The following is an 18,071-nucleotide window of genomic DNA, read 5'->3' as shown; positions in this document are numbered from 1 at the left end:
TGCCACTGAGTGCGGCTGCCCGGCCCCGACCTCATGACGGTGTGGGGGCTGAGCTGGCCACGTGGACTTGAACCCGAGTCTTCAGCGAGGCATTCACGCCCTCCCAACCGCTGGCTCGGCCAAGCCCCTGCACTTGCCCTCTTCCTGAGAGACACATGGAACGTGTCACCTGTGTGGCAGTGCTGTTGCTTGGCCCGACTGGGGCATCTCCCCCCAGCCCTATGGGGGTGCTCAAGGCACGGCCCTGGAGACCCTAGAGGTCAGTACAGTGGTGTCCTGGGGGACACGGTGGCTTCTGAGCCCCTTTGTCCTCAGGGATGTGGGGACTGGGGCCGGTGCTGCTGCTGTCCTCCCAGATTCTGGTGGAGATTTGAACCCAAGTCCTCAGGGAGGCATGCCACCTCTGAGCCCCTTCCTCCTCAGGGATGTGGGGTGGGGGCAGCGCTGCTGCTTTCCTCCCAGATTCTGGTGCAGACTAAACGAGGTCATGTACCCAGGAGCACCCCCTGCAGCCGAAAGCTGCTCGGGCGAGAGCGGGAAACTGCTCAGGAGTCTCGGCCTCCGAGTTCAGACATGGAGGGGCCCTGGCCGCCAGCCTCCTCTGCTTTCTTCTTCAGTCCTGGGTAGATGAGAAGCATAAACTCTGATGTGAATCTCCAGCAGCTCCTGATCAGGGAGCATCTCCTGGCTCAGCCGCGGAGGCCCCGTGAGCGTGGGGCAGGGGAGGAACTGGGACCTCTTGATGCTCTCGTGCTTCACGACGGACGCACGCGTCTGATCCAGTCCTCCCCTGCCCATTCGCAGCGAGGGGCCTGGTGGCCTCAGTTCCATCCAAGAGGAAGGAGAAGGCCAGAGGTGGATGGAGCGCTCAGAGCCTCCGGATAGTGGGGTGACGTGGGGGATCCTGCGGGTAGGCGGGACCCTCTCAACCCTGTAGGTCCCAGGGCAGTTGTTTCCCTGCCTCTCTGCAGAGGCAGCTATTGATTCCCATTCTCAGGTGGCTCCTCAGATACACAGGGAGCCTGCGTCTGTTGTGCCGGTCTCCAGGCCGGAGCTGGGGGCTTCGATGGCAGAGACGGCTCCTCTCTGTGGTGAGTGGGGGCCCTTCCCCGGTGTTCCCTCTTAGCAAGGAGCAAATGTGGATGCCTGAACATGCGCAGTGTTGCTTCTGCCCTGTCTGGGAACCCTGGCCTTCCAGGAGAGTATTTCTGAAACCAGTTCGTGCTCCATTTAAAATTTTGCCTCTACATCCAGGCTGCTGCGAGGCTCCCCGACGGGCGCCTGTGAACACAGCTCTGTGTACAGTTCTTGTGACTGGAGGATGAGCACGTGTGGTTTGGGAGGTTGTTCTGTCCAGTGATATCCTCTTTCAGAACCTGTGGGTGCTTCCGGAGCAGAGCAGGGCAGGCTGTCCACTGGGGCTGGAGCCTGTCCTCTGCTCCCTGCTAGCCTCCTGGATCCTTGTCTCCTGCTCCCGAGCGCCTCCTGCAGAACGGCACTGCTTTTTGTCTCGTGTACCTGCTCCAGGCCACCAGTTAGAGTTCGCTGCTCCCCGCTGGGTCGCAGCCCTCCCAACCCCTGGCTCAGCCAAGCCCCTGCACTTGCTCTCTTCCTGAGAGACACATGGAACGTGTCACCTGTGTGGCAGTGCCGTTGCTTGGCCCAACTGGGGCGTCTCCCCCCAGCCCTATGGGGGTGCTCAAGGCATGGCCCTGGAGACCCTGGAGGTCAGTACAGTGGTGTCCTGGGGAACACGGTGGCTTCATGCTCATGACTCAGTCGCTCAAGGCTTGAATTTACTCATCTGTAAAATCGAGATGATTAAAAATCATACTTGTGAGTGGGTCTTGATCTATGTTCCTCAGATAGCTAAGAATAAAGGTGCTTTTAGAGATTTTGCCAAGGTTCGAATACAATTTTATTAATATTTTCCTAGTTTCATGCCAGACGTCATCACTGAATATCACCGTGCATGCGGCTGTGTTTACATCTTAACCCTTGAGGCCACTGGCAGGCTCACTGTGCTGCGAGCTCACCATGTCGTAACCATCTCGGGCTCACCGTGCCGCGGGCTCACCAAGTCGTAACTCTGTCTCGGGCTCACCATGCCGCGGGCTCACCAAGTCGTAACTCTGTCTCGGGCTCACCATGCCGCGGGCTCACCAAGTCGTAACTCTGTCTCGGGCTCACCGTGCCGTGAGCTCACTGTGTCATAACCGTCTCGGGCTCACCATGCTGCAGGCTCACCGTGCCGCGGGCTCACTGTGCCATAACTGTCTCGGGCTGACCATGCTGTGGGCTCACTATGTCGTAACCCTGTCTTGGGCTCACCGTGCCACGGGCTCACCATGTTGTAACCATCTCAGGCTGACCGTGCTGCGGGCTCATCGTGTCGTAACCATCTCAGGCTCACTGTGCCGTGAGCTCACCATGTCATAACCGTCTTGGGCTCACCGTGCTGTGGGCTCACCGAGTCGTAACCCTGTCTCAGGGTCACCGTGCCATGTGCTTGCTGTGTCATACCTGTATCTCGGGCTCACTGTGCTGCAGGCTAACTGTGCTGTGGGCTCACTGTGTCATAACCGTGTCGGGGCAGTCATCAGCCTGGAAGCCTCGGTGTGACTCCATGCCCATGTGTGAACAGTGTGTCTGGGCGTTATGGGTTAGGAGACCGTCTGTGTTCGGGCTCACTTAACAAAGTACCATAGTCGGGGATCTGAACAGATGTCCGTTTCTCACAGCTGTGGAGCTGAGGAGTGCAGGATGGCAGTGCCGGGTCTGAGGAGGGCTCTCTTCCTGGTTTGCAGATGACCAGCCCCTGTCCTCACAGGGCAGAGGGAGAGGACTCGAGCTTTGTGCTGCTTACAACTTGCGCATCCCATCGGGAGCACTCCGCCCTCAGGACCAAATGCCCTCTCAGGGGCCCCCGTTTGGTCACCATCACATTGGGGATCTGGGTTTTCACAGGTGAACTTGGGACGACACAGGCATTCTGTGCACTGCCCAAAACGTGCTGGTTTTGCCCTGGGCCCGGGCGTGGCTGTGGAGGCGTCTTCATACCCTGTGGATCCACACGCCGGGCACCACTCAGCCTTGTGACTGGGGCAGGAACAGCGACCTCCTACCATCCCAAGGGTCGGATCAGGTCCCGGGAGCACACGACTGCTTCGCCTTGGACCCCAGCACCACCTGTCCTGGCCTCTCTCAGAGCCTGTCTCCCGCGGTGGCCACGCCGTGGGCTCCTGTGCTCCAGAGCCCCATGGTTTCTGGGGAGAGTCCAGTGATGCCTGTTTGTGCGATGCCTGCCCTTGCCTTGGCGGGTGCTCACAGTGTGCTGGGACTTGGGAGAAGGTAGACAAAGAGTGTGTGGGAGGAATGGGTCGTGCGTGGAAGAGCTGGCTCAGCAGTGTCTTGAGGAAGGTCGTTAAAATGTCTCCTGCCGCTTTGGGATACATTGTGTCCTTTCATTGTTCCTTGAAAGTCGGTATTCTTAGGCCAGGAGTTTCTGATGAAGATCACATTAAAGTGGCCAGCAGTGGCTGGTCACAGCGCAGATGGATGCTCAAAAGCTCAGAGCTTGTTCTTTGAGTAGAGGCTGGCTCAGAGAGCCATTGATTGATAAACATGCCCGGCTTCTCCTTGAGGAACTAAGAACTTCATTCTGAACTCCCAGAGACTCACGGAAATGCCAGTGACCTCAGAGTTCAGCCCAAGCATGGAACTAGAGGCTTAATTTTTTATGAGTTTTCTCTTCTGTACCTCAGAAGAAAGGCCGGGATTGAACAGAGAGAACATCCCCAACAGGGGAGAGCCCGCCGTCGCTGGTGCCGCTGTGGCTCAGCGTGCTGGGGTCCCGGTGCCCTGCAGGGCCTGAGGGGTGGGAGGCAGAGGCCATCTTGCCGGAGCGCCTCTACCTGCACGCTGGGGTGGGCAGCACCACTTGTTGGCGGTGTCTGAAACGCTAGATGGGGGGCCTTTAGGCTGCACTCTGGGGCCGTCCACTTTGTGCCGGCCCTTCCTGCACCTCCAGGGCTTGGCTCCTAATTGCCACTTCCTTGGGTCCTCAGGACATGGCTGCCTCTGCTGGACCTTCCCCTCCTCTCGAGACGCCGGCACCTCATGGACACACGCCAGCCCGCTCCTTGCCCTCCTGCCCCTCTGGCTCAACCCGCTCTCCAAGTCCCGTGCAGAGGCCGTTCCTGGTTTGCTCGTCCTCTTCTGACCTTGCCCATTGCTGCCGGTTGGCCCAACCTCGGGCCCACTGGGCTGACCACGAATGAGCACGCCAGCTGCCCATCGGAAGCGTCCCTGGCTCTGACACCGCCTGTCTCTGACACCACAGGCTGTCCCGCCACCCCTCCCCGAGGGCCCCCCCAGCCTCCGGTTTCCCCTCCAGTGTCAGGAGGCACCTGCTTGCTGGTTTGCTGATGGCCTGTCTTCTGCCCATCGTGGTTACTGAGTTGTTGCCTCGCAGCTCCACACTCCCTTCTCTGAGCCCTACTTTGCGGTGCCAGGGCTGCAGCCCACACCTGCGCTTCGCCAGGGAGTGCCTGTCCTGGGGGCGCTGGAGAGGGCCCGGGGCCAGCCTGCAGGCAAGTGGGGCAGCTCTTTAGCCGCTGGCCTTGCCCCCTCCCAGCAGCCTGCCAGCCTGCAGATTCCGTAGCGCCTAGAGGTGCCAGTTCCATGGGCTGCTGCCCTGTTCTCAGAGGCCTGGGTCCAGGCCCTCCAGGGTCCCCATGCAGACACCAGCACGGCCTCCCTCAGCAGCCTCAGTTCCTGTTCCATGGGGCCCATCTCTGAGTGTCTACATTTTAATGATGTCAGCCTCTGCCCCGTGTTCCCACAGCCCAAGGGCTGGGAGCTGCTTCCTGAAGTCACTGCGTCCTTGGCGCCTGAGGGTCTTCCTCCTGCTCTCGGTGACCTCAGTACCTGCACCCACCGTGAGATTCTCTGCTCATGCCGCACGCGTGGCTTCTTTGCCTGAGATTCCCACCCCAGTAGAATGGAGGCACAGCGAGCCCAGGCTGGCTGCGGTGTTCCGTGCTGCCATCTCTGCTGCCTGGAACGGCATGTGGCCGTCCTCACCCACATCCCGTGTGCTGAACGGACTGGGTAGACTCGCCTGCCAGTCAGGTGTGAGTGGCAAACATCCCGGACATGGTTCTTGGCGAGCATTCCACAGTGTCGTCTCCTTGTCACGTCTTGGTGTTGGATTTTTACAGTCTAGTTCTGTTGTTCAGAAGATTTCAGTGTCAGCCATCAGGCCTTGGGGATGTGGCCCTGATGACGCAGGCCCAAGTGCCTGCACCTGGACGGTCCTGGAGTGGGTGTCTCTCTGCTGCCCATGCCGTCCCTCAGCCGGGAATGTTTGTTGCTCTGGTTCACTTCTCCCGTCTCCGTTCATGATGTGGATTTCACTGCCAGGAAGGAGAGGTTTGCTTCACAACCTGGCGGATGAGCTTTTCCAGCCTGGGCTCAGCCCCACGCCCCTATGCCTCTGTCTACCCTCTGGGGTGCTGTGGAACACACGCTTCACGCTACATCCTGCAGCCACTGCATTTCCTCAGACCGGGTCTGTAAGGAAGCCCAGGTTCAGCTGCTCGATGCTTGACAGCCAGACACGAGAGGCGAGAGTGGCGGAGGAAGAGCAGGCGTATTCGGGGAGCCAGCGGATCGGGGAGATGGTGACCTACAGTCACAAAGACCATCTGAAGTCAGTGCAGATCCCAGGCTCTAGTTATGCTAAGGGTAGGGGCAAGAGGAGGGGGTTGGGTCCAAGAGGTGACTGACGATCGTAGAGATCTGGGTGCCAGCAAGGGTCCAAGGGGTCGGGAACTGCTCTGTCCTTGGCCAGGCCACAGCACTCCTGCAGATCTTTAACAAAGCCTAGTTAGCTGTTTCCACACTTCCCCTTTGATCCCAGAGTGAGTTTTTGCATTATTACTCTTTGCTATTTTTGCATTATTATCTCAGTACTCTAAAAGCTAGGAGTAGGTAAAGACCCTTTAAGCAGTGGCGGAGGGATATGCTAGTTCTGCTGAGCCACTGTTACAGGCCGAGGGCCGGGCTTGGGGCGCCTCGGTGCCTGCCGTCCTGCCTCACCGAGGCGGCCTAGGCTGCAAAGAGTGGGATGTGGGCCTGAGGGAAGCAGCTCAGGCCACATCCAGTTCCTGGGACCCAGTCTTGGCCCCTGGCTCTATTACACTGAGCCCTGGTCCTCAAGTGCCGGGAGCCTGGGCTCTGAAGCAAGACAGCCACTGTCCTGTGGGTGTGCGTTACTCACATCTGCTCTGCGTGGCGGGGGGACTCCAGCCCCACATGTGCCCCCTCACAGATGTGAGCGCACCCTCACTCAGGATGCAGGGTGTGGGTTTGCTGGGCCCCCTTCAAGGCTGCCCAGCCATCCTGTGCTGAGCTGACGGTGCTTCCCAGCGCAGCCCCTCACCCTTCTCTCTGGCCAGATGCCTGTGCTGTGCCTGTCACCTGAAAGACAGCACCTGTCACATTCTTGCCTTTGCACATTCTGGCTTTGAAGCAGAGTACAGGGAATGGTGGTGTTCTTCTAGTTAAATGACCACACGGAGCTGCGATTTAAAGCACTTGTGAACTTTTCCACCTGAATTCAGTGATTCAAGAGTAGATTTTACAGCCCTTGACTATTAAATTGGCCCATGAGTAGTTTAAAATTGAACTGGATCCCAAAGTAGCCTCATAATATGTGTTTCCCGTGAGCTTTGTGCCTGCTTTTTATTTTGTCTTGCGTTTTTGGTTATGGAGCGCCTGGAGGGGGCAGGGGGGCCACTGGCCAGTGCTGCACCTGGGGCCAGTGTCAGCATAGGGCTTTCCCAGGCGGCTGATGGGATAGGAAAGACTCAGAACGGTTTCCTCTGCTCTCACGTCGCAGCAGTCAACACAGAAGACTCTGACCAGATGTGGGGTGTTTCCCCACCCACCAAGCAAGCAGTTGGTTCTGCCTGGGACACCAGCCGTTCAGCTCAGTCTCACTCAGTTCTGTTCTGACACTGTCTACCTGGAGGTGCTGTCAGACCCTGGGTGAGGGCTCAGTCCCCACCTTCTGGTGGTGGTCGCGAGCCGCAGGTGTGCTTCTGACCGGCCAGCTGTAAATTGGGGTTCCTACCACCCAGTTGGGATTCCCCTTGGGTTTGATTAATTTGCTGGAGTGTCTCACAGAACTCAAGGAAACGTATGTTTACCAGTTTATTATAAAGCTTACTGCGAAGGATGCAGATGAATGGATGCGCAGGGTGAGATGTGGGGGAAGGGTGCAGAGCTTCCATGCCCTCCCCACCCTCCAGGAACAGTGGAAGCTCTCCCAGTTCCCGTGAGAAGCCTTTGGGTTTTGATGGAGGCCGCCACCCTCCAGGAACAGTGAAAGTGCTTCCTGCTCCGGTGAGAAACCTTTGGGTTTTGATGGAGGCCTGGTCAGGCGGACATCATTGACTCCGCCCCTGCTCATTGGTGAACCACTCAGCCTTCAGCCCCTCTCCTTCCCCAGCTTAGGGGTGGGGCTGAAGTCCCGAGCCTCTAGTCCGGCCTCGATCTTCCTGGTGTCCCGCCCCATCCTGCAGCTGCCCAGGGGCTGCAGCCACCGTCAGTCATTGGCACATGGAAGGCCTCAGTCGGGAAAGCCCGAGGGTTTTAGGAGCTGTGTTCTGGTAGATGGGTTGACGATCAGATACATATTTCACAAGATCACACGCGGCTGAAATGAGACGCCCGCGTCCTGGATGCCAGTACATTGGCCCCAGTCTGTGGGCTTGTGCAGCTTCTGCTGGGGCCAGCTGAGGGTGGCCAGGTTGGGGTTCCCGCCATGCTTGGCTGGGTCAGGACCGCCACCAAGTCCCTTCTGACGTTCTGTGAGTGTTGGATTCACATTCACTTTCAACTTATCCTTTATTTCAAGACTTCTACTAAGTTACAGTTAAAAACCCCGTATTCACTTCACTCAAACATGAGTCCAGTGGAGACCACCGCCCAAGAAAGTGCCATCCCCCCAGCCCCGGGATGAAGCTTTCCCTTCCCCAAACCACCGCTCAAGAAAGCACCATCCACCAGCCCTGGGATGAAGCTTTCCCTTCCCCAAACCACCTCCCAAGAAAGCGCCATCCACCAGCCCTGGGATGAAGCTTTCCCTTCCCCAAACCACCGCCGAAGAAAGCACCATTCACCAGCCCCGGGATGAAGCTTTCCCTTCCCCAAACCACTGCCCAAGAAAGTGCCATCTGTCAGTCCAGGGATGAAGCTTTTCCTCAAGTCATGCAACTAAGGCCGAGCAGAAGCAATCAATGGCTGGGAAGGTGTGAACGTGAGGGTGGAGGTCATGGCCCCATCCCACATTCCTGTTTCCAAACAGCCTCCTGGCTCTCCCTGATGGTCACCTCACAGGACTGTGGTCCCTGTTAGCTTTTCTCTATCCCAGTGCTGTGTTTTATTTCCTTGAGATTTAGTTAAGATTTCCTTTGGAAAGAAGTTTGTGGTACTCAATACAGTCGTGTGCAGCTCCCGTGTTCCAGCGCCGTTCCACTCTGCGCCTGCCCTGGGCTGTCTGAGTGGGGATGGGCCCTCCCTCCGCGGACTCGCACCCACCCCGGGGTGGCCTCTCTTCTTTCCTGGCTGTGTCCTTTCCTGGGAGAGCTCTCGTACCTCACTGTGGAGTCCTGACTCTCCTCCTGTCGGGCGGCCTCTCATCTCTCCTGGCTGTGTCCCTTCCTGGGAGCACCTGTGTGCCCGGCTGTCCCATGTGGGAGGTGGAGTCCTGACTCACCCTCTCCCTGGGACAGCCTCTCCTCTCTGCGCCTCACTGTGCCCTTCCTGGGAGCCCCTCCCGTGAGGAGGTGGAGTCCTGGGGTTCCCGGAATCACAGAATGCCGTTGCATCATGGGTGGGTTCTGCAGTCAGGGTCAGTGGACGCTGTCATTTGTCCGGTCCCAAGTCAGCTCCTGAAGGACAGAGAGAGAGGGGCAAGATCCAAACCCCTGAGGCCTGTTACTGCCAGGCCACGAACTCGGAAGCTCACCAAGAGTGGTTGGGAGCCACCAAAGGCTTAAAAATCGCATGACCCAGCCCCTCTCTGCTGTCTGAGGAGACAGCTTGGTGCCCAGTGGCAGAGGGGTCTAGTGAGAGCCATTGGGAGGCTATTGTGGTAACGTAGGTGACAGGCAACGAGCACAGGGACTGAGGCAGTGGCTGTGGGGACCACGCAGGGAAAAGGGAGGTTTCAAAAGCAGAATTGAAAGGAACCATCAGCCACCCGAAGGGGCGGACAGGGAGAGGCCTCTTGGGCAGCCTGGAGTTGGCCCTGCCTCTGGCGTCGGCCCACAGGAGGCCTCTCGGGTTCCCAGTGCTTAGCGCCAGGCTGGGCTTTCAACCTCGCAGAATGTTTTTAGAACAGGCCCCCCCCACCAGGCGCCCGGCGCTTGCTTCCCCGCACCACGCTGCACATCTGCGGTGATTCAGAGGGGAAGCGCTGGCTCTGCAATCTCGCTCATTCAGAAGTCCCGTCTCCTGAAGGGCTGCGTCGCCGACAATTTTTCCCATTGTGTGTGGAGTTGAGCTCCCTTCCCCCTCCCTGCCGTGTTCTGGGATCACCCTGGAAGTCTATTTGAAATCCAGAAACTCCTGAAAGGCCTTAAGTAGCTATTCAGCAGTGCGGAAATGGCAGTGAGGGGGTTGCACGTGCAGCTCTATTTTAGGATGTCCTGGTGGGCTCGTTCCTGGGGTGGGGCGGGGCGTGGTGGGGTGGTCACCCCAGGCTTCATTGCTTTGCCCTCTTGTCTCTCCCGTGCAGCGCCCGGGGGCTGGAGAAGGCCAGGCAGCAGCTGCAGGAGGAGCTCCGGCAGGTCAGCGGCCAGCTGTTGGAGGAGAGGAAGAAGCGCGAGACCCACGAGGCGCTGGCCCGGAGGCTCCAGAAACGGGTCCTGCTGCTCACCAAGGTGATGTATGCTCTTACATCTTGATCAGAGTCGCAGGGAGCTGCGGGTCAGTGCACACCTGGTCAGGCGGATCTCACTGTGGAGGCAGGAGTGCTGCAGCCGGGTCAGGGTTGGCACTTTGGCCCTGGGTTGCCAGGAGGGTTCTGGGAATGCCAGAGAGTGCTCAGCCCCGGTGCTCCCTGTGGGACTCTCTGGGCCTGCTGCGCGCCCCACCCTTTTCGGTTCCTCTAGCATCTCAGTGTCCACCCCTGGCCTGGTGCTGAGCTCTGGAGAGGGTTCCCTGTCACTGCGGACCCCCTGCAGGCTCCCACGTGCCTTGCAGTCAGCACCCTCATGCTTTGCCATCCAGTGATGCCATTTACACTGTGTGGGTCTTGGCCTGGGCTTAGGATGAAGGCTGTCACCTGCTTCCGGGTGTGCCCCAGCCGCACCTGTGGGTGGCTCCATGGCCCGACTCTAAGCCTCAGTGCCTGCGGGGGTTCTGATGTCTGGCACCATGAGCAGAGGTCGCTGGAGCGTGAAAGACGGTTTTTGTGAGTTCTGTTTAAAATGTTCCTTGGGCACTGAAATTTCAGAAGACAAGGCGGGAAAGAAGTCAGTCTGTCCCCAGATGCTCTCTGGGCCAGGGCGGGTGTCCAGTTTGCTGGGCAGAGACTCCCCCTGCCTGCCTCCAGCTAGTGCTGAGTGGGCGGAGGGCTGTGCCACCCTGGCCCAGGATGCATGCTGCACCTGTCAAGTACTGGGAGTTGTGCCTCATGGATGTTTACCTGTTCTTGATCGTTTTTGATGAAAACCAAGGCTCTTTGCTGCTGCGACCTCTTGGTTGTGGAGCTTTTAGAAAATGAGTAACATTTCCGTTCCAAAGATGCTGTTTTACAGCTTCTCCAGCTCGCTCCTGGGCGGCTCCATGCTGTCTCCTAAAGGAAAAGTTCACATGGGCCTAGGTCCCTCGGGCACTGACTGTGTGGGCACCCAGAACACAGGCTGAGCTGGCCCCTGTGCATAGCTCAGATGCTGACCCCAAAGCCCTGGCTTTGCAGGTGCACCCCAGACAGGGGACACTCCAAAATGTTCTCACATGGCTTTTCAGCCGGAGCTGTCTGCTGCCTCTGGCAGAGGGGACACCCAGCCCTGCTGCATGGTTAGGCACGGTACGTTTCTGTGGAGCAAGCTCTCGACCTTCCTCCGTGTTCCCTTCTCTTCCACACCGTGTCTGCTAGTGTGTGAGCTTCTAAGCAAGATGCGTGAGGTGCACGTGGCGTGGATGTGTGGGCACAGCCCTTGGAGGATTCGCTCTTCTAGCGGGGCCAGGCAGTGGCACCAGACCAGCACCTCAACAGAGGTGGACGCCGTGGTGATGCCACAGAAGGGCTTTTCTCAGGAGGTGGCATTCCTGTGGGGACCCAAGAATTTCCCCTTTGTGAAAGTGTGTGTGGAGAACCACGGCGGAGGGAGAGAAGGCAGCTCATCACAAAGCGCTGCTGCAGTCACCTCGAGGCCTGGAGCAGGAGGAGACAGCGGCTTGGGCCCACAGGCCACAGCACGCGGGCTGACCACTGCAGGGGTTCAGGCAAGTGCAGCCCGACCCTGCCGCTGAGGAGAGGCCCGGGAAGCAGAGGGGGCGAGACTGTGTTCTTTCAGAGTGGCGGGACACCTTAGCTCGGTGATCTTTGGGTGCGTGATGACGTGCTGTGGTCCCGTGATGCTGGAAGCTCAGAGCTTCCTGGGGGAGGAAGAGTGGGAGGGCTGGGCTGGGAGCTGGGCCTTTCTCTGGGATCTCAGATGTCCCTCATTCTCTCTGGGTCTCAGTTCTCCTTTCTGCTAAACTTTGGGCTCAGGCCTGATGACCCTGGGTGCCTGCGAACGTGGCCTGATGACCCCGGGTGCCTGCGAACGTGGCCTGATGACCCCGGGTGCCTGCGAACGTGGCCTGATGACCCCGGGTGCCTGCGAACGTGGCCTGATGACCCCGGGTGCCTGCGAACGTGGCCTGATGACCCCGGGTGCCTGCGAACGTGGCCTGATGACCCCGGGTGCCTGCGAACGTGCTGTGTTCGGGTGGCGCCCCCTTGAGTGCACCTTGTTGTTGGGCCCAGTCCCCGATTCTGGGTCGGGGCTGGGGAGTGACATCGGCCCACACTGGCCAGGCGGGCAGCACTTTGGGTTGGTCCTACGTGCGTGGCCTGGGTCTTGGCCTGGGCTACAAGTGTGGCCCCCACAGGAGGGCAGCCCCGCCCGGCCTCGGCTGAGGCTCATCCCTTGGGAACCTCCTGGTTTCTTAAGTGAGGCCAGCGGTTGGAAGCTGATGGGAAGAGTTCCCTTTACAGGTCACGTGTGGGCCTGAGTGTTCTTGTGTGCTGGGTCTGGCCTGCAGCCTGACGTTCTGTGACCCACGCGACACTGGTGCTGCTGCCCACACCCTCTTAGTGCCAGGGCTCCCGGCCGTGATGAGGAGTTACATGCAGTCACTGGATGTCTGGTGTGGTTTTCATCCCTGTGGGGCTCCCTCATGGTCTAGTGGAGCCCCGCAGCCTCCTGGGAAGTCTGTGCCCGGCTTCCTTCCTGCCGTTGCTCTTTGATGGCCACCCCGGCCCGCTCAGGGCAGGAAGTTTCTGTTCTTCTCTGCTCTGCTTTGCAGGTGGAGAGCCTCTGGCACTTTCTGGCCTGCGCCAGCCTCACCCCGACCCTGCTGTGCTCGCGGCCTGCTCTGTGTTAGCAAGAAGGTGGGTATTGATCGCCGGGCATGGACTGGTTGTTTATCCTGATGAAGGATCGATCCCAGTCGCCCGTGTAGCCCCAGGCCAGGGATGCAGGATCCGTCCAGCCAGCCGTGATGAAGCTGTTCACTCAGCCATCTGGAGGGAGCGGCGTGCCTGCTGCTCTGGGTCTGTGTGCCTTGGTGTCGGCCAGTGCCCACCTCAGCTCTGCATGGCAGCCCGCCCAGCTGGGGTGGTCGAGGAGCGCCTTCTCTCAAGGCACACCCGGGAGGGCTGCGAGCCTCCGGCTGGCGGGGGCTCTGGGCCTCTGCGTCCCATTGCAGGCTCTCCTTGTGTGCTTGACATTTTAGTACACGGTGCTTGGAGTGTGCGGTTTTATTTCGAGACCTTTATTAAGCGGCTCTAGTCTAAGGATTTAATTGTTACTGATAGCTAAGAGTATAATTACCTTGGTAAAATATCATGACTATTTTAAGCAGTTGAAAATTGGCTTCTGGAACTGGGTGAACACAAACCATTTTCCTGTTTGAAATGAGCCGTTTCTCCAGTGCCCCAAGCTTCCGCAGTATGGCTGCAGAGTCTTGTTTCTGGAATATCAGTGATACAAGCTTACTTTTAGCAAGAAACTTTTCAAATGACAGAAAAGCCTCCGCTTCCCACCCCCTGTTGTCTGCACTCTACCCTCCCGCCCTGTCTCACAGCAGATCAGTTACTGGAGGCCCCAGGCTGGGGGGGAGCAGTTGACACTGGGTGTCCAGCGGCGTCGGACTCACGTCGTGGCTGCTGAGCACAGACTGTGGTTGTCATGGTGACACCCTGCCCTGGGAACCCGCACACTGGGAAAGACAGATTTGTGTCTTCTGGAGTTGTTGAGGGTCTGAGTTTCGAGCTCTGGGCTGGGGCGTTGGGTCTGGGCTGGCTGAATGAGCACGTTCCTCGGCCACCTCCTCCGAAGCTGGGGTTGGTGACGACACACATTCCCCTCTCCCACGTCCTTCTCGCTGCCTGGGGCATCAGATCTGCCCACTCCCATAAAGTTCCTTTTGTCAATCAAAAAACCCTCCACAAACATTCCTGATGATCCACGGTCTCAAAACCAACGTGGCTGGGCCTGCTGTGGGATTGGGAGCGGATGAGCTTTAACAGGAGGGCTGGGACCCTGGACATGGCTGCCACCCTCAGCGATGGGAGAGTGTGGAGAGCTGGTGTCTGTATTCGCTGGGTGCAGTTTAGGCCAGATCCATCCAGGAGACAGCTGAAGGCAGATGGAGACTGGGCCCAGGAAGGCGGGGGCTGCTGCTGTTTAAGAAACAGTTAAATAGGGGGCAGAATGCAGGAAGTACAAGGGGGGACCCCTCAGAAGAGTTCCATGTTCTTCCTGCCTCACATCCAGAAGAGAGTCCTGGAAGAAGCCTCTGTCCTCCCTGAGAACCTGCTGTCCTCCTGGAAGAAGCCTCTGCTCTCCCATGAGCAGCCGCTGTCCTCCCATGATCAGCCACTCTCCTCCTGGAAGAAGCCACCATCGTCCCGGGAGAAGCCTCTGTCCTCCCTGAGAACCTGCTGTCCTCCTGGAAGAAGCCTCTGCTCTCCCATCAGCAGCCACCGTCCTCCTATGATCAGCCACTGTCCTCCTGGAAGAAGCCGCCATCCTCCCGGGAGAAGCCTCTGTCCTCCCTGAGAACCTGCTGTCCTCCTGGAAGAAGCCTCTGCTCTCCCATCAGCAGCCACCGTCCTCCTATGATCAGCCACTGTCCTCCTGGAAGAAGCCACCATCCTCCTGGAAGAAGCCTCTGTCCTCCCTTGACAACCTGCTGTCCTCCTGGAAGAAGCCTCTGCTCTCCCATCAGCAGCCGCTGTCCTCCTATGATCAGCCACTGTCCTCCTGGAAGAAGCCGCCATCCTCCCGGGAGAAGCCTCTGTCCTCCCTGAGAACCTGCTGTCCTCCTGGAAGAAGCCTCTGCTCTCCCATCAGCAGCCACCGTCCTCCTATGATCAGCCACTGTCCTCCTGGAAGAAGCCACCATCCTCCTGGAAGAAGCCTCTGTCCTCCCATGAGCAGCCACCGTCCTCCCTGGAGAAGCCGCCATCCTTTGGGAGAAGCCACTGTCCTCCTAGGAGAAGCTGCTGTCCTGGGAGAAGCCTCGGTCCTGGGAGAAGCCGCCATATTCCTAGGAGAAGCTGCCATCCTCATCCTCCCAGGAGAGTCTGGCATCCTCTGGGAGAAGCCGCTGTCCTCCTGGGAGAAGCTGCCATATTCCTAGGAGAAGCTGCCATCCTCATCCTCCCAGGAGAATCTGGCATCCTCTGGGAGAAGCCGCTGGCATCCTCTGGGAGAAGCCGCTGTCCTCCTGGGAGAAGCTGCCATATTCCTGGGAGAAGCCACTGTCCTCCTAGGAGAAGCCTCTGTCCTCCCAGGAGAAGCCTCTGTCCTCCTGGGAGAAGCTGCCACATTCCCGGGAGAAGCCACTGTCCTCCCAGGAGAATCCTCTGTCCTCCGGGGAGAAGCCTCTGTCCTCTTCGGAGAAGCTGCTCTCTTCCTGCTATGTTCCTGGCCCAGAGGCAGCTCTTGTGAGCCTGAGCCATCCCAGCCTCTTACAGGGGCCAGAGCCGCTTCCTGAGGCCCCCTCTCCATGCTATGGTGCCTTCCCGAGGGAATCTGGGGCAGGGGAGCCAGGCTTAGCTCAGGGACCCCTGCGCATTCTCAGTTGACTCTGCCAGGGCCTCCTTTCTTCTTGGGGGTCGTTTCTGTGCCCAGGATGCTGTGGTGGAGTCTCCCATGCCCTTTCTGGTGGAGGGCCCGCCTGGATATTGGTGTTGATTGTTTTGAAGACATGTTGCTCTTCGTGTCCTGTGTATTCACTCGGCTGCCTGAGGCTGGGCTCCTGTGTGCTCCCTCGCCAGGGGGTTGCTGGGCTGCATCCCCAGCCTCCTTGGATTCAGTGTCTCGGCAGGGTCAGCCGCGAGGCCAGGCCCAGAACAGGACATGCGTGTTCCTTGCTGAAGCTCAGTGTCATCTACGGAGCCCGCCTGCTACAGGAGAGGCTCCAGGCCCCCTTCTGGTCCATCCTAGGAAGGCAGTGCAGTCCTCGCTGGGATTCTCCCGGGCCTGGGGTTTGAGGAGGCCCCTCCATTTCCTCCTGACTGTGTCTCTTCTCCTCTGCAGGATTGTGTGTGCTGAGGGCAGAGCGAGGGAGGCTGGCTGCCCCGAGGGAGCTGAGGCCACAGGTGCTCAGGGTCAGAGTGGGCCGTGGATCGTGAAGGAATGTGTTCTGGCGGCCGCACCCTGGCCACGACAAAGGCGGGTGTGGTGCCCACGGGAAGAGGGCAGGGCCTCGCTGGCACCGTGCCCGGGCTGCGCAGCGATTTAGAAATGGGCCCACGTTGCTGCAGTGTTTTTATTTTTGAACAGGTTATTTTCATCTCTCCTGGAATAGCACGGTGGAGACACACCTGATGCATGTGTTTGCTCCCATAGGACGTGTGGGTGGAAGGGACATGGAGCAGAGGCAAGCGCTGTTTATTTTGTGTTCATACAGCTTGGGCAGCTTCCACTTTGGAGACCACCCCAACAAGGTTAACGTAGCTCATGCCTGTCCCAGCCACAGACAAGGCCGCTGTTCCTCCAGCTGAGTGCCACTTCAAGTCGCTGGCTTGCCTTTATGTCAAAGCCCTGATCTCCCCTGATGGTGTCTGTTTAAGTCCTGGGATCCGGCACAGCCTGGAGTGAGGACGCGGAGCCAGGGACTCCCAGGGGCCCAGGACTCTGCCCACTCTTGGATCAGAGAGCAAGATTTTGGCGCAGTGAGGTCCCGCCCACCCCACGTCCAGTCTTTCTTTTCACTGTTCTCGTGAAACACATTGCGTGTGCAAAGATCATATAGAACATATACATACAGCTCGAAGAATACAGCAAGTTCCCGTGTCTCAGTCCCAGTGTAAGAAACAGAACAGCCTCCGCTGTCAGACGGAGCCGTGCTCTAAACGTAGAGCAGTCCCTTCCCTCATTTTTCTTTCTAGTTTAATTGTGTGTATATCTTTAAACGTTGCTCCGCTTTTCCCATTTTTATGTTTTCTGTACATAGAGCCACGCTTCTGTGGCTTCTCTTTGTTTTTATCTTAGCGTTATCCTTTTGACCTTCGTCCCTGGGAATGCAGCGTGTTCCTTTTTGCTGCAGTTGTGATGCTGTGTGCAGGGAGTGGGTCACGGTTTAGTGACCTGACGTGTGAGGTGTTCCAGTTTTGCCTTCATGCGGTGGGTGCTGCACAGTGGGTGTGGCTCAGCCCCACCTCGGGAGGCTTGTTCTCAGTAGTCTCCGTGTTGAAGTTCAGTGTGCACAAATTACAGACCCAGGACAGACTCTAGAAGAGCAGGTAGTTAGCAACCCCAGCAAGACCCTCGTGCCTGGTTCCAGCCGCTCCCTCAGCTCCAGGGCAAGCGCCTCCTGACTTCACTTCCCTGTTTTTTTTTTGTTTGAGACAGAGTCTCTCTTTGTTGCCCAGGCTGGAGTGCAGTCGCGTGATCTCGGCTCACTGCAGCCTCTGCCTCCCAGGTTCAAGCAATTCTCTTGCCTCAGCCTCTCGAGTAGCTGGGATTATAGGTGTGCGTCACCACACCAGGCTAATTTTTGTATTTTTAGTAAAGACAGGGTTTCACCATGTTGGCCAGGTTGGTCTCGAACTCCTGACCTCGTGATCCCCCTACTTCGGCCTCCCAATCCCAAAGTGCTGGGATTACAGGTGTGAGCCACTGTGTCCGGCCTTCAATTCCCTGTTTTTTTTTTGTTTTTTTTTTTTGTCGTTGTTGTTTTTTGAAATGGAGTCTCGCTCTCTCACCCAGGCTGGAGTGCAGTGGCGCGATCTCAGCTCACTGCAACCTCCGTCTCCTGGGTTCAAGCCATTCTCTCGCCTCAGCCTCCCGAGGAGCTGGGATTTCAGGTGCCTGTCACTACACCCAGCTAATTTTTTTGTATTTTTGTAGAGACGGGGTTTCACCATGTTGGCCAGGCTGGTCCTGAACTCCTGACCTCAGGTGATCTGCCTGCCTCGGCCTCCCAAAGTGCTGGGATGACAGGCGTGAGCCACCGCGCCCGGCCCACTTCCCTGTTTTTAATCGTCACGTATCGGAATCACATACCTGTACTCTTTAGTCCCTGGCTTCCATTACACGTTATCTGTGTGAGAGTCATGTGTGTTGTGTATAGCTGAGATTTGTTGATTTTTCTTAATTACTCTGTTAAGTTTTCCATTGTATAAAAATACCACTTTTTAAAATACACTTGGCTGTACCCGACATCGGATGGTTTCCAGCGTGGGGGTGTTGACTCTTGCTGACGTGGACGTTTTAACACGTGCATGACGTTTGGTGATCCCCTGGGTGCCCTTGCGCTGGGCATGCCCAGGT

General features: G+C 58.0%; 1 protein-coding gene across 17 annotated transcripts in view; it reads left to right on the top strand.

Annotated features, from left to right (window-relative positions):
• The window catches only part of MAD1L1 (mitotic arrest deficient 1 like 1), a 425,682-nt gene that overhangs the window by 157,212 nt on the left and 250,399 nt on the right, over nucleotides 1–18,071 (top strand). For 16 of the 17 annotated variants that reach the window (XM_055115663.2, XM_008973147.5, XM_063605596.1 and 13 more), the window contains one exon: nucleotides 9,809–9,953. In XM_055115663.2, coding sequence (XP_054971638.1) covers nucleotides 9,809–9,953 — 145 coding nt within the window. Of the gene's footprint in view, nucleotides 1–9,808; nucleotides 9,954–9,986; nucleotides 12,677–18,071 lie in introns of those variants that run through there. The other variant, XM_055115671.2, reaches the window with a different exon arrangement.

The sequence above is a fragment of the Pan paniscus genome, chromosome 6 (assembly GCF_029289425.2).
Source record: "Pan paniscus chromosome 6, NHGRI_mPanPan1-v2.0_pri, whole genome shotgun sequence".
NCBI lineage: Eukaryota > Metazoa > Chordata > Mammalia > Primates > Hominidae > Pan > Pan paniscus.
Note: the sequence above shows the minus strand (reverse complement) of the source record. Positions and strands in the feature narration are given on the sequence as shown.